This window comes from Rana temporaria, chromosome 4 (genome assembly GCF_905171775.1).
Source record: "Rana temporaria chromosome 4, aRanTem1.1, whole genome shotgun sequence".
Lineage (NCBI taxonomy): Eukaryota > Metazoa > Chordata > Amphibia > Anura > Ranidae > Rana > Rana temporaria.
Genome location: NC_053492.1, coordinates 274,509,955 through 274,537,020, shown reverse-complemented (window position 1 = coordinate 274,537,020; position 27,066 = coordinate 274,509,955). Strand labels below are relative to the sequence as shown.

At 42.6% G+C, this 27,066-nt stretch overlaps 1 protein-coding gene across 2 annotated transcripts in view; it reads left to right on the top strand.

The window, feature by feature from the left end:
* The window catches only part of FAM184A (family with sequence similarity 184 member A), a 307,530-nt gene that overhangs the window by 265,746 nt on the left and 14,718 nt on the right, over positions 1 to 27,066 (top strand). Inside the window, exons 10-16 of one of the 2 annotated variants that reach the window (XM_040350320.1) lie at positions 948 to 1,160; positions 1,896 to 2,049; positions 5,354 to 5,481; positions 10,020 to 10,204; positions 11,453 to 11,599; positions 22,412 to 22,529; positions 22,798 to 22,902. In XM_040350320.1, coding sequence (XP_040206254.1) covers positions 948 to 1,160; positions 1,896 to 2,049; positions 5,354 to 5,481; positions 10,020 to 10,204; positions 11,453 to 11,599; positions 22,412 to 22,529; positions 22,798 to 22,902 — 1,050 coding nt within the window. The remainder of the gene's footprint in view (positions 1 to 947; positions 1,161 to 1,895; positions 2,050 to 5,353; positions 5,482 to 10,019; positions 10,205 to 11,452; positions 11,600 to 22,411; positions 22,530 to 22,797; positions 22,903 to 27,066) is intronic. The other variant, XM_040350321.1, reaches the window with a different exon arrangement.

Sequence of the window (27,066 nt, the reverse complement as noted above, 5' to 3'; positions counted from 1 at the left end):
TCTTTGTTTTTATCTTTACATCTATTAAAATAGGTTTAGGAAATACTTTGTGATTTCATGATCTCTATGTGGGGGTGGTATGAATATAATAATTTACATCACACTAGCCTCAATATTCTGATATAAAGTGTTTTTTATGTAAAATTTGGGAGCAGCCATGCATCTGCTCCCAGTGAAATTCGTTTTTGCCCTGATAGAATTCTCTGGGATTGTGCCAATCGCTGTCAGGTTGCAGGGTGGCGAGGCAGTGAGTTGTGACTCCGCAATAATACAAAACCATTTTTTTCAGATAGGGGCAATGAAAGTAAGTCTAAAGCCTCGTACACACAACCGAGTTTCTCGTCAAAAAACAGCAAGAAACTTGCTGTTTTTTTTTTTTGCAGAGGAAACCGGTCGTGTGTACACTTTTCGACGAGGAAACTGTTGAGGATCTCGTCGAGCCAAAAATAAAGCATATCTTCTTTTTCCTCGACGGGAATGGGGAAATTTGGCTCCCCGAGATCCTCGACAGCCTAACAACGAACTCGACGAGCAAATGATGTGTTTCGCCCGTCGAGTTTCTCGGTCGTGTGTATGAGGCCTAATGTATGCAACTGCATTTACCTCACTCCAAGGTCTTTTGAGTTAACATTTGAGTATTGTTCCACTTTAAGGGGATTCAAAATACATGTCTTAAAAGCAAACCAAAAGATGCACTATTAAATGCAGATTTTAATAATCACGATGAAAAAAATAGCAGCTGTTGACGTATTACTTAGTAATGTAATATAGTTTATGCACTGGTTGCTGACAGTAGAAGAGCTTAGAAAAGCAAAAAGTGTGTCTCATTGAAATGGAAATGTACAGCTGCAATCATCTCATATTTTTTTCACTTATTCCCTGTCAATCTAATTTTTTTCTGTCTGGCTTTTTTTTTCTTTTTTTCTTTTTTCTTTTTTGCGTGTTAGATCTCACTGCTGAAGCAAAACCTAGAAATGCAGCTGTGCCAGTCTCAGAATGCTTTGCAGCAACTGCAGTCACAGTTTAGTCAAGAGCGACAACGCCTCACTCGAGAGCTTCAAGAATTGGAAGAGGAACACCAGCAGAGGCAGAAGTCACTGCAAGAAGCTCACATGTTGGCATTCCAAAGTATGGAGGAAGAAAAGGACCAAGAGCAAAGAGCAAGTTAACATTGTTTTTTTATTTTATTTATCTCATGCTAACATAATGCTGCCATATGGCATGGAACACATTACAGATATTAGGTGTGAATAGGTATTTTTGTATATATTACATTAGGGTATTTTTCTTTACAGTTCAAAAAGTGGTTCTAAATGCAAAATATTTCTTTACCTTAAGGCATTACCTGCAATAAGTTAAAAAACGGCCCACTGCCTATCCTACCACCACACAAGTGAACATGTGCTTTGCTTCCACTACACTGTTTGGTTAATGGGAGTGAACAGAGGAAGCCTTAAGGCTGAGGGCTCCCTCTTTGCCCCATGTGACAGTTCTGAGTGCCTAAACAGCTAATCACAACGTCCCAGCACTGTCACATGAGAGGTACAGGAGTGAGTCAAATGCTTCCCCATACTTGGATGTAATGGGTATTTTTCATTGCCCCCAGTGGTCAAACAGGCAGGGGAGGGAGGAGAGCACATGCTTTTTGTGGGGCCATACAGACAGACCCTTGGTTTGCTTTAAGGAGAAAAAAGGAAAAGAAAAACAATTGTGAGAGTAGACAAGATGCACAGCATTACAAGAAGATTGGTATTCTAGCAGTAAAGTGCTTTGTTCTGTTAAGATAATTTGCTCAATTTTCTTGTCTTGTACATGCAATTTGTCTATCACCAGAGAATGAATAGTACATACTGGTTATTTTGCTGTGTTAGATTTTTTTTTCTCCTGTTACACAGGATCTGGAAGACCGCTTGCATCAAAAATACTCAGAAGAGATCCAGTCTGTAAAAGATGCCCACAAGCAGGTCATGGACATGCTGCGAGTGGAGATGGAACAGGAGTTGCAAACCTTGCGCTTTGAATTGGAAGATGAAGGCAAAGCCATGCTAGGTATAGTTCTCCTATAAATGATAACAGAAGGCATTTACGAGTTTTGCTTACATTATTATCCGCTTAGGTTTTAATGTTAGGAATGATTCTGCTTAAAAGGGAAAAAAATATACTAATGAAACCAACCCTAAACACCTGTTTAATGCATCTTAATTGCGCTGTTCCACATTCAATCTTTAATGGAGTGCTTATATGAGTCACCTTAGAGCATTATTAAACACAAAAACAAAAATGTATTAAATTGCAGCCTACCATTTCTTAGATGTGGTGACTGCATTTGTTTATTTTCTTTTAGACTTTTTTTTCTTTAGTTTCACCTGGAGGTTCCGTAAGTATGTTATTTTTCAACTTCTTTTAACAGACCATGCTCTCCAGCACAATTGGCAGTAAGAGGCTTGAGCCTCGTACACACGATCGGGTTTCCCGGCGGACTTTTTACCCCCGGGAAACCCGAGGGGAAAGCTGAGAACCTGCTCGGTTCAGTCTTTCACCTACACACGGCCGGTTTTCCCGACAGGAAAACTGCGATGGAGCTTTGGCCGGGAATCCCGGCCGTGTGCATGCTCCATCGCAGTTTTTCCCATAGGAAAACTGCCAAAAACCGCCAGACAAAAGTCCGCTTTTAGGCAGTTTTCCCATCGGAAAAACTGCGAGGAGCATACATACGGCCGGGATTCCCGGCCAAAAGCTCTCCTCACAGTTTTCCCGTCTGGAACACTGATCGTGTGTACGAGGCGTTGGGCTATGGACTTGTGAATTCAATCAATTCGACCATATATTTTTAGCCTCTCGTGCCAAAAAATATATAAAAACTAAATTATTTATATATATATAGAAACAAAACCAATAAAAATATTTTTTAAACATGCAGTGTTCCTTATGTTCGTGTCTCTTGAACCCACACAGATTTCACAGTCATAAAACCATGAAAAATAAAGTCAAATGAAACAGTCCCGCAATGTGACAACTGGGTCTTCACTGTGCATGTGCTATCACCAATCACTGTGCTCCAAAACAAGCATTGGTCACATTGTGGGACTGTTTCATTTGATTTTACTTTTATGATTGTGAAATCTGTGTAGGTTCAAGAGACACAAACATAAGGACACTGCATATTGGACAAATATTTTTTATTGGTTTTGTTACTTTCATTTTTTGGAGCAGTGTATATAAAGAAACACTTTGAAAACACATCAGATCTCAATGGGGAAACATATCATGCTTGATATCTATACTGATGATGTACTGGTTAATGTGTTAGGAACGAAATAATGTCACATTGTTTGATGGAAATGAAAATTATTAACCTACAGAGCACTGAATTCAAAGACATCCCAAAAAGCAAAGTGAAAAAATAATGCAGAAGGCTAGTCCATTTTGCTGAAATTTCATTGCAGTAACTCAAAATGGTACTCAATAGTTTGTATGGCCCCCTACATGCTTGTATGCATGCCTGACAATGTTGGGGTATGGTCCTAATGAGATGACTGATGATGTTCTGGGATATTTCTACCCAGATCTGGACCAGGGCATCACTGAGCTCCTGGCTGCGTCGGATGGACCGAAACATAATGTCCCAGGGGTGTTCTATTGGATTTTGGTTAGATGAACGTGAGGGCCATTCAATGGTATCAATGCCTTCATCCTCCAGGAACTGGCTGCATACTCTTGCCACATGAGGCCAGGCATTGTCGTGCAGCAGGAGGAACCCAGGACCCACTGCACCAGTGTAGGGTCTGACAATGGGTCCAAGGATTTTATCCTGATACCTAATGGCAGTCAGGGTGCCATTGCCTAGCCTGTAGAGGTCTGTGCGTCCCTCCATGGATATGCTTCCCCAGACATCACTGACCCACCACCAAATCAGTCATGCTGAACTATGTTACAGGTAGCATAATATTCTCCATGGCTTCTCTATACCCTTTCGCTTCTGTCACATGTGCTCAGGGTGAACCTGCTCTCATCTGTGAAAAGCACAGGGCGCCAGTGGCGGACCTGCCAAATCTGGTGGTTAATAGCAAATGGCAATCGAGCTCCATAGTGCTGGGCAGTTAGCACAGGGCCCACTAGAAGACTTCGGGCCCTCAGGCAACCTTCATGAAGTCTATTTCTGATTGTTTGGTCAGAGACATTCACTCCAGTGGCCTGCTGGAGGTCATTTTGTAGGGCTCTGGCGGTGCTTATCCTGTTCCTTCTTTCACAAATGAGCAGATACCGATCCTGCTGATGGGTTAAAGACCTTCTACAGCCCTGTCCAGCTCTCTTAGAGTAACTGCATGTCTCCTAGAATCTCCTCTATGCTCTTAACCTTCTGGCAATGGCACGTATTGATGTGCCATCCTGGAGGAGTTGGACTGCCTGTGCAACTTCTATAGTCCAGGTATACCCTCATGTAACCAGTAGTGACACTGACCCTAGCAAAACTTGTGAAAAACAGGCAGCAAAGATAAGTAGTGGAAAAAAATGGCAGTGGCCTCAACCTATAAAACCATTCCTGTTTTGGAGGTTGTCTCATTGTTGCCCTTCTAGTGCAATTTCTAATTTCATTAACACCAAAGCAACTGAAACTGATTAACAACCCCCTCTGCTACTTAACTGACCAGATCAATATCCTGGATTTTATTTGACTTGATGCTATACTCTGATTAAAAACTGCTCTTTTTTTTATACTCTGATTAAAACGTGTACAGCAGTGTAAAGTATTTTAGTTTATTTTGTATATTTTTTTTGGCATGAGAGGCTAAGCCTAGGTATATGGTCAAATTCATTGAATTCACAGGTCCATAGGACTGCTCGTTTCATATGTTACTTTAGGCACTAGGTGGAGATGTAAACTTATTTTATAGCAAGCTGTGGCTTTATTTTAGCAAGCTGTGGCACTCATACATTTAAAAACAAATAACTTTTTTTCCTTCGCTCAGGGAATATTATCTTTAATTTAGTGAGAGAGTCGGGACAACCCACTTTACACTGACAGTTCTACTTAAATGTACCATCCAAGTCCACCTAAATCTGCTGCATCTAAAACTACACTCTTTAAAACTAAGCAAATCCAAATCTGCTTCCAAATATAAGACCAATTTCCCCCCCAAATGTGAAAATAATTACTGAAGTCCTGGATGGGGGGAAAAGGTTGTGGTCCTGGAATGGGTTAACAATTGTTTATGCTTTATTTGAACTTGATAGTAACATTTTGTAAAATGGATGTCTTTGTTGAAGTACAGGTTCTATTTGTGTTCTGTATGTCAGTTTGTTCCATGATGGCCCATAAAACACAGTGCTGCATTTGTTTTTTGGAATGCAGCATCCCTGCGCTCTGAGCTTAATCATCAACATGCAGCAGCCATTGACCAGTTAAGGAACCATCATCATCAGGAAATGGAAGCTACTGCAGATGAACTTGAAAGAAATAAGGATCTTAGCAGACGTCAGGTAAATCAGTGGAATGCTAGAGAGATTTAAAGCGGAGTTCCGGCCACAATTTCACTTTTTAAATATAAATACCCCTGTAATACACAAGCTTAATGTATTCTAGTAAAGTTAGTCTGTAAACTAAGGTCCGTTTTGTTAGGTTGTTACAGCATTTAGACACTTTATAAAATAGAAATTGACTGGGGCCATCTTAAGTGTGGGCATCATGAAGCCAGACTGTATGACTTCCTGGATTTCAGCCTTGCAGATCTCGCACATGCTCAGTGCTGCACAAGCAGTGTCAGATCAGGTTTCAGCACCTGTGCTGTCCAAGTCGCATGATTCTTTGAGACTGGGGAGTGCACAGACTCCTGGAAAGTTACACCCACTACATTCCCAGGAGTCTGTGCGGTGTAGGTTAGGAAGCATTAAGAACCTAGGTGCAGGAAGTGGGAAGATTAACTATTCTGCCTAGCAACAACACTTTGAAGGCATCTAAAAAAAAAAAAAAAATTCGTAAAGGACTAATGACATTTTTTTAATGTAATTTTATATTTATGGGTGGAACTCCACTTTAACTGTTGTTTTGATTTTGCTATGTTAATGTATATACTAAACAGTTGTTTAACAGCAATGAATGTTGTTTCTTAAAAGAGGAAAATGTGATTTATAAAATTCCTGTTTGGTCACATGATATATTGATTCTTGCAATGCTTCTGGCAACAACTACATCTCTTAAAGCAGAGTTCCACCCAAAAAGTGGAACCTTCGCTTAACTGACTTCCCCCCCCCCCCCCTCTGGTGCAATATTTGGCACCTTTCAGGGGGGGTGGGGGAAACAGGTACCTGTTTTTGACAGGTACTTGTCCCCACTTAAAGGAGACGGTGCTGTCACTCGGAAATTCGGGTCCCCTTCCTCCGCCGCCGGGCCAATTGGACAGCACAACATGCTTTGCACATGCGCAGTACGGAACCGACTGTAAAGCCAAAAGGCTTCACTGCCAGGTTTCCTTATAATGAATGGCGGTGGCAGCACCCAAGAGCTGATCCGAAAATCTGGGCCGACATCGCAGGAACCCTGGACAGATAAGTGTCCTAATATTAAAAGTCAGTAGCTACGGCATTTGTAGCTGCTGATTGTTAATTTTTTTGTGGGGGGGGCCGGACCACCCCTTTAAGTAGATTTGTAGCCACAGCAGACAAGCCAGAGCAGATGTCATTTATATGCGCTTTTGTTTGCATCTGGGCTTCTTTTCTTCCCTATACAAGCCAAAGTGGATGAAAAAATAACTCAGAAGTGGCTTAAAGTAGAGCTAAACCCTCCTATCCTTTACTGCCAAGATAGCTGCCATCTTAGCCTTTGTTTGATCTACATTTGCCGTGGTGCTGCACATATGATTAGTAATGACACCAGACATTTAATAGCTTGACCGTTCAATTGAGAGCACAAGCAACTATGACAGTTATTCATGGCATAATGTACCTTGAATGTAGCTGTTTTGGGAAATGGGTAAATACTACGTACCAGGGCAACCCACCATCCAACCCCTGTGGTCCCAGGGTTCTCCTGCTCTTTCTGGGTGTCTGGGACCACAGCCGCTGGCTTTAGCATGTAGAGTGGTGTGAGAGCAAGGCAAATCCATGCCTCAATCTCACCTGTAAACAAATAAACAAGAAGTGATGATGATTTTGTCACTTCCAGTTTTCTTATCCATCATTTCCTGGCTAGTAAAACCAGGGGACGCATCTAACCAAGCCGATTTGTGTTTGGTTAGATGCTGTGAAGGGCAGGTAAAACGTGTGAAGAGTATACCTTTTATTCGTTCAATGCTATCACATGGGGGTTTATTAACCCATTGTGATAGCAGCTAAAGTAATTGTAAAATCAGAAGTTTTTTTTATCTTAATGCATTCTAATGCAATTTGAAAATGAAGGACAATTGAGTGCAGGGATAAGTTGGGGCACACTATAGCAAAAAGTGGGATGAATATTGGTCATGGCTTAAAGGTATGTGGTGAAATGGAGCCTAATGCCTTGTACACACGATTGGAATTTCCGATGAAAAAAGTCTGATGTAATTTTTTCATCGGATATTCCGACTGTGTGTGGGCCCATCTGACTTTTTTCTGTCGGATTTTAGAAATAGAACATGATTTTTTTTTTTTCGATGGAAATTCCGATCGTCCATCGAAAGTCGACGCATGTTTGGAAGCATTGAACTTATTTTCTCTGCTTGTCGTAGTGTTTTACGTCACCGCGTTTTGGACGGTCGGAATTTGGTCTGACAGTGTGTATGCAAGACAGCTTGATCGGAATTTCGACGGAAAATTCCATCAGAATTTATGCCATCGGAAATTCCGATCGAATGTACAGGGCATCAGTCGTCTTGCAGTGTACAAGACGCCACACCAAAACGAGGGGGAGGGGGGGGAAGGATAGCCTAAGATTAGGCAGGCAGAAAGGGGTTACTTTTGGCAACAAATAATGATCTAGACAGGAATAATCAAAATTAATTATATTTTTTCCTTTATCAAAAAGTTAAATAAGTTAAAAAGTGCAATTGAAAAAGAACCATTGAGAATTAGGATCATTAGTAAAGGTAATTACCATGGACATGGTTAACTAACAGGACACACAAATGACATAACATATAACACAACACAAGTCCGGACGTGTAATACAGCCTCGAGTGATGAGCTACCTATTCCAATCAAGGCAATGATTTAGACCCACAAGGGAGGATTTAATATCAATATAGCAAATTATTAATGATATCTCTCTTGGGGAAGCCAATAGGTGCAGCTTACTGGGGGCTGGATCAGATGTGTGGGGAGGCAGAAGGGGCAGGGGGAGGTGAGTTGGGAAACAAGATTTTGCCTCTTCAATTTAAATTGTAGTGGAGGCAGTGAAATGATGTTACTATTGTGGTAGTCCCAAATGCTGGAAATAGCCTGAAATATGCTGAGAATCAAGAATCAATCATCCACAAAAGGACCGCAGTATGCCTTATAATGCTATTCAGATAAACTAGTTATGGTCTCCTGTAGAATCTGTCTATGATTTGAACTGATGCTAGTCCATCATAACTCTGAGTACATAGCTAAATGCATTTGTATAATCACCGGTCAAGGTAAATTTAAGTCTCAGTTACCCCTAGTCGGGTTGACACTAGGAAGTTCAAAATCTGCACTAGACAATGAGAGGCAGCAGTGCAAAGTGGCAAGATCAGATGATGGCAGTAGCTGACTAGATAGTGCATTCATACATTACCACCAGATGTCACTCTGTCTCTCTGCTGTTGTCAGTAGGCTATCAAGGCTGCAACTGCATTTGATAGTATCATCCAGTCAGGTACGATCGTAGGTCGAAAGGAGTAATGTGAAGGCTATGCCGGGTTTCCACGGGAGGGTCACGAATTGCCCTGACCATGTGTCACATACAGTCCACACCGGCAGAGAGATCAGTAGCCTGTCATCCTCTCTAGTGATCATGGCTCAGCAGCCGTGGTGTCTGTTCGCGGCTTCCCCCGCACACTCTGCTCGCTCAACCACACGTCAGTTACGTCACGTGACTAGGTAAGGTGATGACGTTGACGCATTTCGCCGTGCTCTGTGGCGTAGCTTCGTCTTGGATAAGACGCCACAGTCTCTGTACCCACAAAATGTGCCTTAATTATTATACCACATGTGACATTCTTACAAAAACATATAAACCTCAAGACACAATCACATACTTAAAGATTTAAGCGGGTACTTGTTTCCACTTACTTCTGCTCTGATGGCCCTAGGTGATCAGAGTGGAAGTTTGGCCCCAGGTATATGTAACATACAACATACTAAATGCAAGGGTCAGGTCTATGACATAGCGTGTAGGATGCAGGGGTTAGAGATAAGTAAGGTACAGCTCAGCTTATAAAGTGCATTGAGAGTGTGTAACATTGTACTTTTTACATTGCTGATCAGTGGTAGAAAAAAATGCCCCAGAGGGAGAAGTGGCTAGGAAGAGGAAAAATGCCCCTGGGTTGGTGATCAGTGGGCAGTGGGAGGAACGATGCAATGATGTTGGTGTCAGTGAGAGAAAAGAGGCAGTAGTCAGTAGCAGGAAAATATGTGTTATCATTGGTGTACGTGGTTTAAAGTGAGCACAAGTATTGATACCTGTATGAGACACTTTATGATGCGCCTCTTTTACCCTGGCAAAGCATCCAAAATCTTGGCATCTAGATTATTTAGCTCAAATAATAACGAGAAGTTTGCTCTTGAATAAAAATGCTTAACTTTATGTCACATATAAATAATTTCCAGTAGGCTTCTGAAACAAATGTTTGTGTTTTAGTTACTAGTGTATATAATCCTGTTTGTATTTTATTGGTACGTTATGATTAACACCAACTCTTAAGATATTCAGCGTCCAGCAGTGCTGCGTATTTATAATTTCCTGTTTTCATTTCTGTAAAGCAGATTTTTTGGACTTTAGTGTTATGAAATTATGCAAAATACAATGGCACTAAGGGAGATAAAAGAATCAATTAACTGATTTTCACGTTTTTATATTTTAGGAATCTGAGCTTTTAGGGCGAAAAGCAGAGCTTGAAAAGCAGCTCAGACATCAAGAACAGCATGTGGTTAATCTCAATAAGGAGCTGATGATACTACATGAAAGCATAAACACTTTAACTAAGGAACTGGAGTTTAAGGGAAAAGAGATCCTTAGAATACGTAGCGAAGCCAATCAACAAATTAGGTAAAGTTGCCTTTGTATATTAAAATGTTTCTCCACCAAGGCATGATCTGATATATTTACAAGCTGCTATTTATTTTTTAACCAGCAGGAAGTCCCGATAAACATTCCTAAACAATGTCTTTGTTACCTAAACTGGTAGACATGCCAAGTGCAGTCTATTGACCTTATTTAAGCTACAATATCTATCAAGCTCAGTAAAGTCATATGAGTGTGAAGTGTTTGCATTACTAAACATTTTCTGCTTGGACATTTAGACTTGCTCAGTGCTCCATGAAGGAAGATGCTGTATTAGATTACATTAGTATTCTCACTATCTATTCAAAATAAAATAAAAAAAACATAATTCCTGGACTGGACCTAATGTGACCATGGTTAGATGGCTAAAGTCCACTTTGGAAAAATGAGCATACTGCTAAAATCTGCATTGTTGGTAGGCATTTTAATGGCTACTGCACTGTATCACATTGTAAACAACATGATCTCTCACCCAGAGACAGACCTGAATAGCTGTATCATTAAAGAGGATATTCAGTCTTTATGAAAAAAAATATATACTGTTAATTTAAATTAATAAAAGGACACTTACCTGTCCAAGGATCCAGCGCCATCCTAACCCAGTCCAGTTCTTCACTGGCATGTTTACTAAGGGAAGCCAGATGTGACTCCTTGTGGCTTCATAGAAGAATTCCCACTGCACATGCGTGAGTCGTGATAAGTTTTGTGAATGGTCCCGCAGCCTTTTGGAACACGTCAAAGGGGAGGGAGTGAACTTCTGCTCAGATCGCCTAGGAGATCTGAATGGACATGGGTACATGTCAAAACCAGATACCTGCTCCCCCCCAAAAATGTTATGTATCCAGACATGATAGAGAAGGGGGGTGGAGGCGGAAAATTTGAACTTCCCCTTTTGGGTGAAGTTAGGCTTTAAAGAACAGTATTTAAAAAGCCCTTGTAATGGGTGATGTCCTGTTTTGCAGCCCTCAGCACTTCATGCAGTCTGCAGGACAAGACATCATGTCTCACTAGGACAATTAAAAAAATTGAGTGTGTGCATATAACTTATGAAAACCCATATGGCCAATTGAATAGTACTTGATTGCATTTTTCCTATACACAAGTTTTAACCCCAAGCGATTCTTCTGTATATTGGTTTATCAAATAATTATATGAACAGGTTCAGCTGTGGTACAGAGTGCAAGCAACTTTTTACAGTGTGTAAGCAAATATATTTCATTTCTTAACAAAAAGGGTACATGAGCAAGATTTAAACAAGAAACACGAAGAGGATATGAATGACTTAACAGCCACCCATATCAGGGAGAAGCAAGCAATTATGGCAGAATTTGCAAAGAAACAAGCAATGCTCATGGAAAAAAATTCTGCAATAAATATTTCGTAAGTTTAAAAAATAAATAGTACGTTTTTAGAAGACCCTTAAAAACTAACAGTTTTCATCAAAAATCTATTTTGTTACTAACCTTTTTAAACTATTATAATATTAATCTAATAGAAGCATTGACATGTATTATGATTCAAATTGTTCACATCAAAATGATTACTGTTGTCAAGCTAATTGACAGTGATGTACAATATATTAAGTCTATAATTGCTGCATATAATTCAATTTTTAAAATATACAAAGTATTAAAGAACCTTGACTGAGAAAAAAAAGTATTTTCAAATGTAAAATCAGTCACAAGTCATAACTTATACAGGACTATAACCACTTCCTTACTGGGCACTTAAACCCCTTCCTGACCAGAGGACTTTTTGCGATTCGGCACTGCGTCGCTTTAACTGACAATTGCGCGGTCGTGCGACGTGGCTCCCAAACAAAATTAACGTCCTTTTTTCCCCACAAATAGAGCTTTCTTTTGGTGGTATTTGATCACCTCTGCGGTTTTTATTTTTTGCGCTATAAACAAAAATAGAGCGACAATTTTGAAAAAAAATAAAATATTTTTACTTTGTTGCTATAATAAATAGCTCAATTTTTTTTTTTACGTTTTTTTTTTATCCTCAGTCTAGGCCGATACGTATTCTACATATTTTTAGTAAAAAAAAAAAAAAAAAATCGCAATAAGCGACTGGTTTGCGCAAAAGTTATAGCGCCTACAAAATAAGGGACAGAATTATTATTTTTTTTTTTTTTTTTTTACTAGAAATGGCGGCGATCTGCGATTTTTATTGGGACTGCGACGTTATGGCGGACACATCGGACACTTTTGACACATTTTTGGCGCCATTCACATTTATACTGCAATCAGTGCTATAAATATGCACTAATTACTGTATAAATGCTTTTTTTTTTACTAGAAATGGCGGCGATCTGCGATTTTTATTGGGACTGCGACGTTATGGCGGACACATCGGACACTTTTGACACATTTTTGGCGCCATTCACATTTATACTGCAATCAGTGCTATAAATATGCACTAATTACTGTATAAATGTGACTGGCAGGGAAGGGGTTAACACTAGGGGGTGAGGAAGGGGTTAAATGTGTACCCTAATTAGTGTTCTAACTGTGGGGGAGGGGGGTGACTGGGGGGGGTGACCGATCTGTGTCTCTATGTACAAGAGACACAGATCCGTCTCCTCTCTCCCTGACAGCACCGCTGTCTGCGAGAGCCGGGAATGAGAGATGATCTCATATGTAAACATATGAGATCATCTCTCATTGGCCGCACAGATCGCCTAGGAAACGGCCACTCCGATTGGCCGTTCACGGCGATCTGTGACTGGCTGTGTCCGAGGGACACGGCCAGCACAGCAGTTCCCCGCTGCGCGCTCGGGAGCGCGCGCGGGGAACGCGAAAAGGGGAGGCCGTAAAAAGACGGCCTGTTAGGGATTGGGAGCCGCGCTGAGGCCGTACAAAGTCGTACGGCCGTCAGCAAGTGGTTAAAGAATAACTTCATCTGCTCTTTTAATAACTAGATGCTTGAGTAACACAAGGGCACCCCACACTGTGCCTCCCCACAGTATGGATATAGTAGCAAGGAGAGCCATAACAAAACTCCAACCTACCTAGTAGCCCTCAGTGCCTACATCTGCCAGGTTCACAGCAGCTGGCATTGCGGAATCAGACTGCATAGTGTAGAACTACTGACCAAAGGAAGCCTGCTTTAACACTCCAGGGAGGATCCAGTTCCACCTACTGCTCCATCTCCCACCTGCTTGCACTTAATGCGTTAGTGATTGGCGGCACCAGAGATTACCCATGCCTGGCCAGTGTACCAGAACACATTCTGTCCTTGCCCACACACATCACCTAGCTTAGCAGACATGCATCACCTCTTTAATAGTAGTCAGGAACATTGGACTCCTCTACTCCAACCACACAGGCACCAGGAAGAAGAGGAATGGATCTGCTTTAGCCAATGCGCCTCTTCCACAAAGGATCTGGGAGCATCGCAGCCATAGACCATCGACAACAATCGACCTTCGTACATCTGTTGTATACGTGTATGCTCACAAACCTCATATTTTTCCCAAGCATTTAAATTACACCTGTAACATCAGGTGATATGTAGAAATTTTGCTATGAATGCAAATTAGGCACAGACACTGATGTGAATTGAGTAGCTATGGTAAAGCCTTTAAAGTACCCTTCAGCTCCAGTTTGGGGATGTAAAATGCTTATAACGCAAGTGCTGATTGCCACTTTAACCAGGCTGTTTCAGCAAACTTTTAATAAACATCTAGTGAGATGAACTTTCCTTGCATCTGGTTTAAAGTGACAGTGGTTTAATAAAGGTCTTCACCTTGAAGCCTCCAAGCTCTGGAACACCAAAGTATACAAGTTTTGAATTTACTAAAATGTCAGAGCTGAGAAAAGCCAACGGAACATGCAAAAATGGAGTTTGAATACTTAGCCACCAATTATAAGGTGCCACAAGTGTGCATTTTTTAGATGTGTTTGGGATGGTCCTTGGCAGTAAGGATTGTCCAGAAATATTGAGCATAGGGCTACCTGTGCATAATAAATTAAGGCAATGAAGTTTGATCATTCAGAACAAGTGTATATCGGCCTTGTGCAACACCTTTGAATCCACTTTATTAATAAAAATCCTTTAGAATACCCACAGAATTGTTAACATCTTTTCCATTGATAATCTAGATTATGGGATGTGGAGCAAGATCCTGTATTTGCAATATGATGGTTAAATGTCTATGATTTAAAAAAATAAATTAAGTATTCTAATGGATTTTATTAAGGTGATGTCAAAAGTGTTGCACAAGGCTGGTGCGCTCTGTTTTTTTTATTGCAAAGTAATGAAAATGTCCCAATCTGAAAAAAGCTACAAAGCCTCAAAAGATTCCTTGACGTCATAAGAACTGGATTAGAGATTAGGAGGATTCCCAGTCTAATGCCTCGTACACACGATCAGTTTTCCTGACAAGAAAAGTGCGATTGTGAGGTTTTTGTCAGGAATTCCGACCGTGTGTATACTCCATCACACTTTTTCTGGCAATTTTCTTTCCAAGAAAAGATTGAGAGCAGGATCTCAATTTTCGTGACAGGAAAAATTCCTATTTACGACGCAAAAAAAACGCGCATGCTCAGAATCAAGCAGAAGAGCCGAACTGCCTATTGAACTTCATTGATCTCGGCTCGTCGTACATGTTGTACGTTACCGCGTTCTTGACTTTCGGAATTTCAGACAAGATTAGTGTGACCGTGTGTATGCAAGACAAATTTCAGCCGTTTTCCTGCTGAAAAAAAAACGCATTTTTCCTATCGGAAAAACTGATCGTGTGTACGAGGCATAATACTTCACCCATAACTTTTAGCACTTATTATATCTATCTTTGTATATATAGAGGACTAAAATGAATTTACTCCTTGTCATGAGACCTTTCCAAGCCAGTAATATATATTTTTTAACAATTTTGTTTTTGTGTTTTCTCTATCTAAAGTCTCACAAATATATGCAACTGGGACACAACCAATTTCCTGTTTTGGGTAGATGATGACAAATGTAATCACCCACTAGCTTATTATGTATTTTAAGAACTCTGGGCCAGATTCACCAAAGAGATACGACGGCGTATCTCCTGATACGCCGTCGTATCTCTGTTTCTATCTATGCGACTGATTCATAGAATCAGTTACGCATAGATATCCATAAGATCCGACAGGTGTAATTGTTTTACACTGTCGGATCTTAGGATGCAATACCGCGGCCGCCGCTGGGTGGAGTTCGCTTCGTAAACCAGCGTCGGGTATGCAAATTAGCAGTTACGGCGGATCCACGACGGATTTTCGCGTTTGCTACGTCGTCCGTAGTCAAGTTTCCCGTCGCAATTTTAGTCGTTATTTGACCTGCCCTAACTTTAGTCAGCAATCGTATTGCTGTCTAAAGTATGGCCGTCGTTCCTGTGTCGAAATTTAAAATTTAACGTCGTTTGCGTAACACGTCCGGGAATACGGAAGTACGCTACGCGCGTCGCCGTTCGAAAAAATGACGCCACGGCGCGCAAAGCACGACGGGAATTGCTAAACTGAGCATGCGCAGTAGGTCCGGCGCGGGAGCGCGCCTAATTTAAATGGCACACGCCCATTTGAATTGGCACGCCTTGCGCCGGAGGCCGCCGGCGTAGTTTTCATCGCAAGTGCTTTGTGAATCAGGCACTTGCGATGAAAACTTGCGGCGGTGTAACGTATCTACGATACGTTACGCCGCCGCGATTCTACGTGAATCTTGCCCTCTGTTGGAAAGATTTTGGTGTTTAGGTCCCCAGTAGGAGTAGTGATATGAGAGCTCTAACAGCCATAAGGAGTGCTGTGAGGCCTACGTGGTTCAATGTTGGTTTTCCAACAACAATATCAAACATCCTGGTAAGCATCACAAAACAAGACTGTAGTGGTAGTACACAACACTTGGTGACTTGTACCTACAGGTAAGCTTATAATAAAGCTTGCCTGTATGTAAAGGGAATATCTCCTAAATTTGCACCATTTGGGACAGAGAAAATTGAGTACTGTCCGTGATACTTTTTTTATTTGCACTAACATACAATTTTTCAGGACAAGCTTTCGGGGTTTTTCCCCTTCTTCAAGGTCCAAGCAGTAGTGATTCACAATTTTTTTGGCAGAGTGTTAAAACAAAACAAGAAAAAAATAAATCTCAGAGGGAAAGAAAAAAAAGGAAGAAAAACAAATACATACAAATCAATGGTAATAAAGATAGCAGCAGAGTTAGTGAGATAATACAGAGGGAGAGCTATAGACTAGAGGGGGGATGCTAGTCAAAGGGGGGGGGGGTCATAAAACTGTAGTATAATGGCTAAGGAAACCTATATCTAAATTTAGGCCATTTGTTTTTGTTTCAAAAAGAATTATTATTCTTAGTTCAAATGTTTTCCTTTCCTGGATAGTTCTGAAATTCCCTTTATTTAGGAGATATTCACTATTTCTGTAGAAAATGATGTCACCAGCACATGTGCACTGCACTCTGTAGGGACAGCAAACTGAGTATGCTGTCCCTTTGGAGCACTGTGCCCAAATTGTGGCTCTCGTGCACATGCGCATAACTGATTTTATCGCTGTTTGGCCATTCAAACTGCTGGGGGCAAGCAAACCCGGAAGCAAGAACTGGTGAAAATGGAAGCCCTGTCAGCTGTGACAGTGCACAGCTTAAGAGCTTCATTTTAAGGCAAGTCTTTCATCATGTGCTTGCATGCGATGTTTACTAGCACATTATGGGCCTGATTCTCAAAAGAGATACGCAGACTTAACTGCTGTTCAGCCTGCGTATCCCTGTGCCTAACTTTGGAAACGATTCTCAAAAGGCTTTTTCCAAAGTTAGGCAGAAAATCTGACATGTGTAAGACACTTACACGGTCAGATTTTAGGATGCAGTACCGCATCCGCCACTGGGGGCATTTATCATTGAAATGCAGCTTTGCGTATGCAAATGAGGACTTAAGCAGATTTTCAAAGCATTTCATCACTGTGATTTCTGCCTAAGTTCCGAATTTGCCTGCGCAAAACTAGGGCTGGTTTTATAATGTGGAAAGTTAGTCACACATTGTAAAGGCCCATTCCAGCGACGGCATTTGGTATGCATTCCCGAGGGAGAACTCCACGGCAATTTTAAAATTCAAAACCGGCATGGGTTCCCCCCCAGGAGCATACCAGGCCCTTAGGTCTGGTATGGGTTGTAAGGAGACCCCCCCACGCCGAAAAATTGACGTAGGGGGTCCCCCTACAATCCATACCAGACCCGTATCCAAAGCACGCTACCCGGCCGGTCAGGAAGGGAGTGGGGACGAGCGAGCGCCCCCCCCCTCCTGAGCCGTGCCAGGCCGCATGCCCTCAACATGGGGGGGTTGGGTGCTCTGGGGCAGGGGGGCGCACTGCGGGCCCCCCCACCCCAGAGCACCCTGTCCCCATGTTGATGAGGACAGGACCTCTTCCCGACAACCCTTGCCGTTGGTTGTCGGGGTCTGCGGGCGGGGGCTTATCGGAATCTGGGAGTCCCCTTTAATAAGGGGGCCCCCAGATACCGGCCCCCCACCCTAAGTGAATGGATATGGGGTATCCATCATGCTCCGGTAGGTACCCACGTGGTGGGTGCCTACCCACGTGCACCCACCACGTGGGTACCTACCGGAGCATGATGGGACGGTGATGCCTATATAAATGGGATGCAAGGCGCGCTTCCATCATTACAGCGACAAGATGAGACGAGTCAACATCGGAAGAGGGGAGAAGAACAGAAGACCCTGACGTCACAGAAGACCGCGCCGGCTGCCTGTTACTAATTGAGCTAACACACAAACATAGCAGGCAGCCAGCGCTGAAGAAGAAGGCACCGGACAGCTGGAGAAGAACCGGGGTTCGCCGAGTCAACAGCGGAAGAGGGGAGAAGATGGAAGAAGCCCCCCGGAGAGCGGAGAAGCCCCCCCCCGGAGAGCGGAAGAAGAAACCCCCCCCCCGGAGAGTGGAAGAAGACCCCCGGAGAGTGGAAGACCCCCGGAGAGTGGAAGACCCCCAGAGAGCGGAAGAAGAAGCCCCCCCTGGAAATAGAGCTAATAAAGAAGACAGGGGGGGCATCCGGAGCAGAATAATAAATTATTTTAAAAAGCCTTGTGTTGTGTGTTTACTAACTTTTACTTTTTGCCTCCAGGTGAATGGATAGGGGTACGATGTACCCCATATCCATTCACTTAGGGTGGGGGGCCGGTATCTGGGGGCCCCCTTATTAAAGGGGACTCCCAGATTCCGATAAGCCCCCGCCCGCAGACCCCGACAACCAACGGCAAGGGTTGTCGGGAAGAGGTCCTGTCCTCATCAACATGGGGACAGGGTGCTCTGGGGTGGGGGGGCCCGCAGTGCGCCCCCCTGCCCCAGAGCACCCAACCCCCCCATGTTGAGGGCATGCGGCCTGGCACGGCTCAGGAGGGGGGGGGGGCGCTCGCTCGTCCCCACTCCCTTCCTGACCGGCCGGGTAGTGTGCTTTGGATACGGGTCTGGTATGGATTGTAGGGGGACCCCCTACGTCAATTTTTCGGCGTGGGGGGGTCTCCTTACAACCCATACCAGACCTAAGGGCCTGGTATGCTCCTGGGGGGGAACCCATGCCGTTTTTTTCTTTGAAAATTGGCATGGAGTTCTCCCTCTCAGGAATGCATGCTGAGCGACGCTGTCATTTTTTTTTATAATTATTTGTTTTCCCGGCGTGTCTTTTTTTTTTCACCCGTCGCAACTTTAGTGTCCCGTCGAAATTCTCAAAGCCGCCCGGCGTTAATTACGTTCGCGCGCTGCACGTCGGGAAAATGACGTCACACGCATGCGCAGTACGGCCGGCGCGGGAGCGCGCCTCATTTAAATTTTAAACGCCCCCAGGAGAGGAGGACCACCTTACGACGGCGGCACTTAAGTTACACGGCCTGAAATTTCTAGGTAAGTGCTTTGACGATCGGGCACTTAGGTAGAAATTTTAAGTCAGTGTAACTTAACTGCTGAAATTTAAGTTAGGCAGGTTTTTTGAGAATTTGGCCCTATGCTCCTAACTTGTAGGGTGAAGGTTTTTTCTCTGACTTTACTACCACTTTAAAAGGTCTTACAGCTGAGGCTAAATGCTAGGTATTGTGGCCTTTGTATTACTAAAGAAACATGGACTTGGACTTTAAATTAAAACAGTTAAAGCTTATGGCAAACAGCTAAATCCATCTTTTAAATACATATTCTGTATGTAAATGGTTTTACCTATTAAAGGATATGTCATTTTGTACAGTTAGCCTTGCAATAATTACACATCTGTTTAGTTAGTAGAGAGGTAATCCAGTAAACTCTTATGCCACGTACACACCATCACTTTATGTGATGAAAAAAAATTACGTTTTTAAAAACGTCACTTTAATTGACTGTGTGTGGGGGAAAACGTTGTTTTATGTCTTGTAAAAAAACGACCAAAAAAAATTGAAGCATGCTTCAATTTTATGTGTCGTTTTTCAAAAGTGCACTTTTTACTTCACAGAAATTGACCGTGTGTAGCAAAAAACGTAGTTTTCTAAGACGTTTTTTCATCCACGCATGCCCAGAAGCTACTTATGAAGCAAGCTTCAATGGTAAAACGTGGTGGAACGTAACCTCACTTTGCAAGATCATTGTGAGAAAACGATGGTGTGTAGGCAACTTCGTCTTTGAAAATTGAAGTTTCAAAAACGTCATTTTTTACTTCACAGAAAGTGTCGTTTTTTTTCATCACATAAAGTGATGGTGTGTACGCGGCATTAGGCTGGGTTCAAACATGCTGCGGACGCGGTTCACAGCACGGGGTCCGGTGCGTCCCTCTTCACCGATTCAGGTGCGAATCAGGTCTGAAGTTTTGCCTGAACTCGCACCTGAATCGGCACCAAAGACGCACAGAACCCTTTTTAAATGCGGACCACAGCCATTCCAAAGCTGTGTGAACTGGCTCCATTGAGAACTGGTCACACACTTCTGTCAAGTGAATTGGATGCGAGTAAACCTGCATCCAATTTGCATATGTGTGAACTCAGCCTTAAAGTGTTACTAAACCCACAACAGTACAATCAGTCTGTGTATGCAGCATAGCATGCTTGTTATACTCACTGTGGAACTTAAAGGAGTTAGTCCTCTGCATTGTTTAAAAATGCGGTTTTATTCTGTATGCACAGATCCTCCCACTCCTGCACTGTCTATCTGGGGAAGGCCAGCTAGCACAGGGAGGGTAGCTGGCCTGCATATGCTCAGTTTTGTCTTGTATGCTGAAGAGAACATTTACTTGTTCTCAGAGCTAGTCAGGTCACATAATATTGACATCACACATGTGGGCGTGTATGCAGACTGTAGTGGAAATCTCCTCCTACCTGAACTTTCAGCACTGGAGAAACTGCGCGGATCATCCAAAAAGGTATATAGTGGCAGTATTTAATGTAAAAAGAATAGTTATAAGCTGTGGGCAGGGTGGGGTGAACTATTTTCATATTACTGGGTTTAGTAACACTTTACGTGGCAGGAAAAAAAACTAATGTTAAACCATGAAGTAGTAGAGAGGTTTGCTGACTGCCCACTGTCCACTGCAGCAAAGGTGTATAAATCAAAGAGTAGCTGTACAGAATTATAAATCTTTTTTCAGGTAAAACAGTAAAAATATATATGTATTTTAACTGAGTAATAATGTTTTCCTGGACCTGGAGTTCCATCTATAGTGATGTCACAGTGGTAAATCTTGTATTTGATTCTGATGAGATTGAAACAGTGTTATTCCCTTCTGAATCTATTTCTGCTCTACTCACCTGTTGAATAATGCTCCACTTTCTCCCCAAAGCAAGCACACTGCAATTCATATTTGTTAAATACACCATTGAGATTTTTAAATGTATTGTGCAGTATTTTTTTTTTGGGGGGGGGGGGCATACTACTGCTTTACTTAAGTAGTTATGACTAATGCCTTGTAGGCTGAAATGCGTCAACTGGTTTTATCTGTGTTTGTACACTGTGGTTTTTCAATAAAAAATTCTTAAGAGCAACCACTGGTTGTTTGGATCATCTTAATGGATACTACTGCTTTATACATAGAGCCCTAACTAGTGAACTATGAGAAACTGTTATGGTACACAGTATACATAGTTTTAGCACTCCTTGTTCAGTCAGTTGGTGCTTGAGGGCATATGCCATTGATATAACATTTTGGCCAAAGGCTTGTTTTCGCATCTCTGCATACAAGTGCAACCATGCTGAAAAATAAGGCTTGTTGGCTTTGTAGTAAAACCTTATATCTTATCTTAGTTTAAACCTGCATCTGGACAAATTTTGGCGTGGCACTTCCTCTAATCAAGTTAGCATGGTCTTAAAACATTTCTTGGGCTCCTGTGGCATTTTCTGTAGCCAGTTGTATGGTATTGCTCCTCCACTACTATTATCCGACTTGTCAGCTGCTCCACTATTGACTCATCAATTCTTCATTTATGTTTCGGGATCCCGTATCCTTACCACTGCTACTTCACTGCATTATATGTCTCCTGCAAACTACAGACTAGCGCACACTGCCATCCAACACAGATTCAGGATCTAGCTTGGACTTTATTTATCAGTAATCGGTGGCCAGGTTAGGGTCTGACTTTTTGCCAAAATCACCATAAAAGGCTTTAAATGCCCATGTTGTTTACATTATTGATATGATGAGTACTGTTCTAACATGGTCAAAATATAATGAGACTGAAATTGTGGTTTAAAAAACATGTACCCAGAGTTAAGTAATCCTAGTTACACATCTTTGTATATATGTACATCTAAGTATGCAACTTGGTGCTAATTACCACAATCTTACATCTGTAATTTTTTAAGCGCAAAAGCGAACTTAAAAATAAATAAACCATAAATATTACATCTATCAGCCATTCAAACTTTAGATTATTTTTGGTAACTTTGAGCAAAAGATTCTGTTTTTCTCCAGTTTTCATAATTTTCATGTGGACATTTACAAATTATGTGGAATTACAAAAACCACATGTACTTTTTCATCAATTTGGTAAGAAAAATTGTCTTTCATAAAGGATACAGATACATAGGTTTGGATTAATTCCCAGTACATGTATGGTATTGTTCTGTCCATCAGTGCACCAATCTTTGTTTTTATAAAAAGTGTGTACTGTACTGTGAACGTTGTCTTTAGCATTCAGATTATGTTAAGGATAATTATGTAAAACCATGCTTTTCTAAACTCAAGGTTAACAGAAATGGAGGAAAAATACCAGAACAGAGAATCCAGGCCAGAAGATCTGCAGATCATCTCTGAATTAAAGGACATGGTTGCTGAGCGGGATCAACTTATCAAGAAACTAATTGTGAGCAATTTCAGTGTTTACTTCCTTTAACAAAACAATTTCCAAATCGCTACCTCTGAGACCCATTGGCATTAACAATTCAGTGATCTTTAAATACTCTAAAGTTCATAAATTATAACTGATTTAATCAATTATTAAACAAAACGGCATTTACAAACGAACACTTTATGCTTAAAATATTAATAAGTGAAGTGTTTGAAAGCAATTATCTGGACATGCAAAGCTGCGTGAAAGAAGCACAGTCAGAATAACCTTTTTCTTTTAACAGGAAGACAAGAAATTCTATCAACTAGAATTAGTCAACCGAGAGACCAACTTCAACAAAGTGTTTAATGCAAGTCCTAATGTTGGCGTTATCAATCCCTTAGTAAAGGTACTTAACAGCAATGTGTACATTGGATATATTAACTCCTGAATTTCTGCTAAAATTGAATGTACACATTTGAATCTATTTTTGAACTCCTGTTTTTGCATTGATAGCCATAGATGGGACAGTATTTTGACAAATACCACCAATGATTAAAAAAATGTACAACATTTTGCTATGCAGTCTTAAGGAGAACAATCATTTTATCTTTCCATTAGCTATTTTAAGCATATCTAAACCCAAAAACAAAAATATATTGCAGCTTAGTCCTTAACCCATAACATTATGCTTTACATTTTGAGAAAAGGATTGCCGCTCTCAAAGCTTCCAAACCTTCACAGGCACTACATTTTGGCAAGACGAACAGCTATTTTCTGTACTTGCTGAAAATGTGGACAATGAAACTTTACTGTAGCCCACGGGTGTACCGGGGGGCGGGGGTGCGTTCCACCCCAGGTGCCACACATTAGGTGGTGTCAGCCTGGCACCCCCCCCCCCCCCGCCCTCTGCGAGTGAAGCCGGGCGACAGGCAGCAGCGGCGGGACTCAGCGCTGTGACATCCAGGGCAGGAGAGTGAGAGGTGAGCTGTGGCAGGGTGCCAGTGTGCAGACAGTACCCGGCTGACTAGCACTCAGCTCTGGCCGCCGCACATTACACCTCACAGCAGGGGAGAGAGACAGTGTGCAGAGCTGGAGAGAGGACAGCATCATTAGCATTGTTAATATGAAAAGTTAACTCCAGCAGTTCCGGTCCTCTGTTCTGTGCTGATTTGTCTCCCCCTCTGCATGCATGCCCCAGGAAGGTAGGAAAGGACAATGTGCAGGGGTCCAGAGCTGGGTGGGGGACAATGTGCAGGGGTCCAGAGCTGGGTGGGGGTCAATGTGCAGGGGTCCAGAGCTGGGGGTGGGGGCAATGTGCAGAGGTCCAGATCTGGGGGTGGGGGGGGCAATGTGCAGGGGTCCAGAGCTGGGTGGGGGTCAATGTGCAGGGGTCCATACCGGGGGGTGGGGGGCAATGTGCAGGGGTACAGAGCTGGGGTGGGGGGCAATGTGCAGGGGTCCAGATCTGGGGGTGGAGGGCAATGTGCAGGGGTCCAGAGCTAGGTGGGGGTCAATGTGCAGGGGTCCATAGCGGGGGGTGGGGGGCAATGTGCAGGGGTCCAGAGCTGGGGGTGGGGGGCAATGTGCAGGGGTCCAGAGCTGGGGGGCAATGTGCAGGGGTCCAGAGCTGGGGTGGGGGCAATGTGCAGGGGTCCAGGGCTGGGGGGCAATGTGTAATGTGCAGGGGTCCCGAGCTGGGGGGGCAATGTGTAATGTGCAGGGGTTCTGAACTGGGGAGGGGGGCAATGTGTAATGTGCAGGGGTTCTGAACTGGGGGGGGGCAATGTGTAATGTGCAGGGTTCCAGACCTGTGTGGGGTGCTGTGTAGTGTAAATGGGTCCAGAGCTGCGAGCGGCTTGGTAATATAAAGGGGTCCAGAGGTGCAGTTGTGGAGAAGGGGTACACAGTAGTGACAAAGAGATATTGGGGGTACAGAGATATGCAGGGAGCACAGTGGGGTGTTTTTACATTTTAAAGTGGGGGGTGCCAGATATAGAATCCGCCCCGGGTGCCAAATGCTCTAGGTACGCCCCTGCTGTAGCCCCCCACATTTCAGGACTAGTAGACTGCAATATATTACATTATTGTTCATGGCTTCCTGGGTTCATATAGTCTTTTCCTTTTGACAAGCAAAATCAACCAGATGAGAACCTGGCAGAGATTCGAGACCACACAGTAAGTTAGGGCAAATTTCCCTTAACGGTGCACAAGCAGCAATAAAAGACTGACAGGAGTTCTAATCTAACTGGCTTCATGCACACTGACTTATTATAAATGCTGTTTCTCCTGACAGGAGAAAATTTATGAAAAACTATCCTGCATTTTTTTTAAAACCAGTTTAGGCGGGTATAGCAAAATCTGGTGTTTGGGAGTTTATTTCATTGGCCAGAATTTTTATTTATTCTGGCCATTGAAATGAATAAATGCTGAAGTGTGTTTAGGCGCATTTAGGTGCATTTTTGTACGCACAAAATCTCCTCTCCTGAATGCCATTTTTCTGCGTTCAGTAGAGGAGCTTTGACTGCCTCTAAACTCTATTGCTTCTAAACTCTATTAAAAGCCTATGTGTGCATGGACACATAGGGCCAGATTCACGTACAGCGGCGTATCTTTGAGCGGGCGTAGCGCATCTCATATGCGCTACGCCGACGTAACATAGAGAGGCAAGACCAGTATTCACAAAGCACTTGCTCCCTAAGTTACAGCGGTGTAGCGTAAATGGGCCGGCGTAAACCCGCCTAATTTAAATTAGGAAGGTAGTGGGCGAGTTGTATTAAAATTAACCGTGACCCCATGTAAATGAATGGCCGAAAGAACGGCGCGCGCATGCTCATAATCACGTCACATATACTCCCTAAGATACGACGGCTCAATGCGTACGACGTGAACGTAACCTACGCCCAGCCCCATTCACGTACGACTTACGTAAACGATGTAAAATACGACGGCTGTTTCGACGTCCATACCCTAACATGACTTACCACTGCTTTAGCTGGGATAACTTTACGCTGGACGTACGCCTTACGTTAACGGAGTAGCTTACTGCGATGGGCGCAAGTACGTTCGTGAATCGGCGTATCTAGGTCATTTACATATTCGTCGCGTAAATCAATGGAAGCGCCCCTAGCGGCCAGCGTAAAAATGCACCCAAGATACGTCGGCGTAGGAGACTTAGGTTGGTCGGATCAAGCCAAAATTCATGCGTATCTTGTTTCAAGAATAAGGCGCATATATACGACGGCTAATCCTAGAACTTACGCGGCGTATCAGAAGATACGTCGGCGTAAGTCGTACGTGAATCTGGGCCATAGGCTTTTCTTGAGTTGAGTTGAGGGGCTTTGGCAAAAAAAAACGCCAAAAGCTCTTAAAGGTGAGTAAAGAAGCAGCAGTGTGCATGAGGCCTAACAATTAATTACATTTTGTATAGAGTCACACGTTAGCCCAACTGAAGCGAATTTGAAAACAATATATAATATGTAAACATTGTAAAAACAGTTTAGTAAAAAATAGTCTGTGCACCAGACTGCTTTTAGTAGCTATAACCTTAGCTGAAATGTTTTGTAACCACTTCAGCCCTGGAGGTTTTGGCTGCCCAATGACAGGGCCATTTTTTTTTTGACAATTAAGCGGTCGTGGAACGTTACACCCAAACAAAATTGACGTCCTTTTTTCCCCACAAATAGAGCTTTCTTTTGGTGGTATTTGGTCATCTCTGTGTTTTTTTTTTTTTTGCGCTATAGACAAAAAAAGAGCGACAATTTTGAAAATAAAAGCAATATTTTTTACTTTTTGCTATAATAAATATCCCCAAAAAATATATAAAAAAACTTTTTTCTCCTCAGTTTAGGCCGATATGTATTCTTCTACATATTTTTGGTTTAAAAAATGCAATAAGCGTATATTGATTGGTTTGCTCAAATGTTATAGCCTCTACAAAATAGGGGATAGTTTTATGGCAGTTTTATTATATTTTTTTATTAGTAATGGCGGCGATCATCGATTTTTATCATGACTGCAACATTATGGCGGACACATCGGACACTTTTGACGCTAATTTGCGACCATTGTCATTTATACAGCGATCAGTACTACAAAAATGCACTGATTACTGTGTAAATGACACAGGCAGGGAAGGGGTTAACCACTAGGGGGCAAGGAAGGGGTTAAGTGTGTCCTAGGGAGAGATTCTAACTGTGTGGGGGCTGGGCTACCAGTGACACGACACTGATCACTGCTCCCAATGACAGGGAGCAGTAGATCAGTGTCCTGTCACAAGACAGAACAGGGAAATGGCTCGCTTAAACAGGCACCCAGCTGTTCTGCAGCTTCGTGACATGATTGCAGGACACCGGCGGACATAGAGTCTGCTCATCCCACAGGCATGGTCACGGAGCTCGCGGCAGGGGCGCACCCGCATGGTGCGGAATTCAAAGCAACGTATATAAACGATGCTTTGTGCAGTCATGCCATTCTGCCGACGTATATCAGCGTTTCATGGTCAGCAAGCGGTTAATAAGTAAGGAGACAGTACTGACACCTTAGAGCAATAAGTGTCTAAACGGTACTCTTA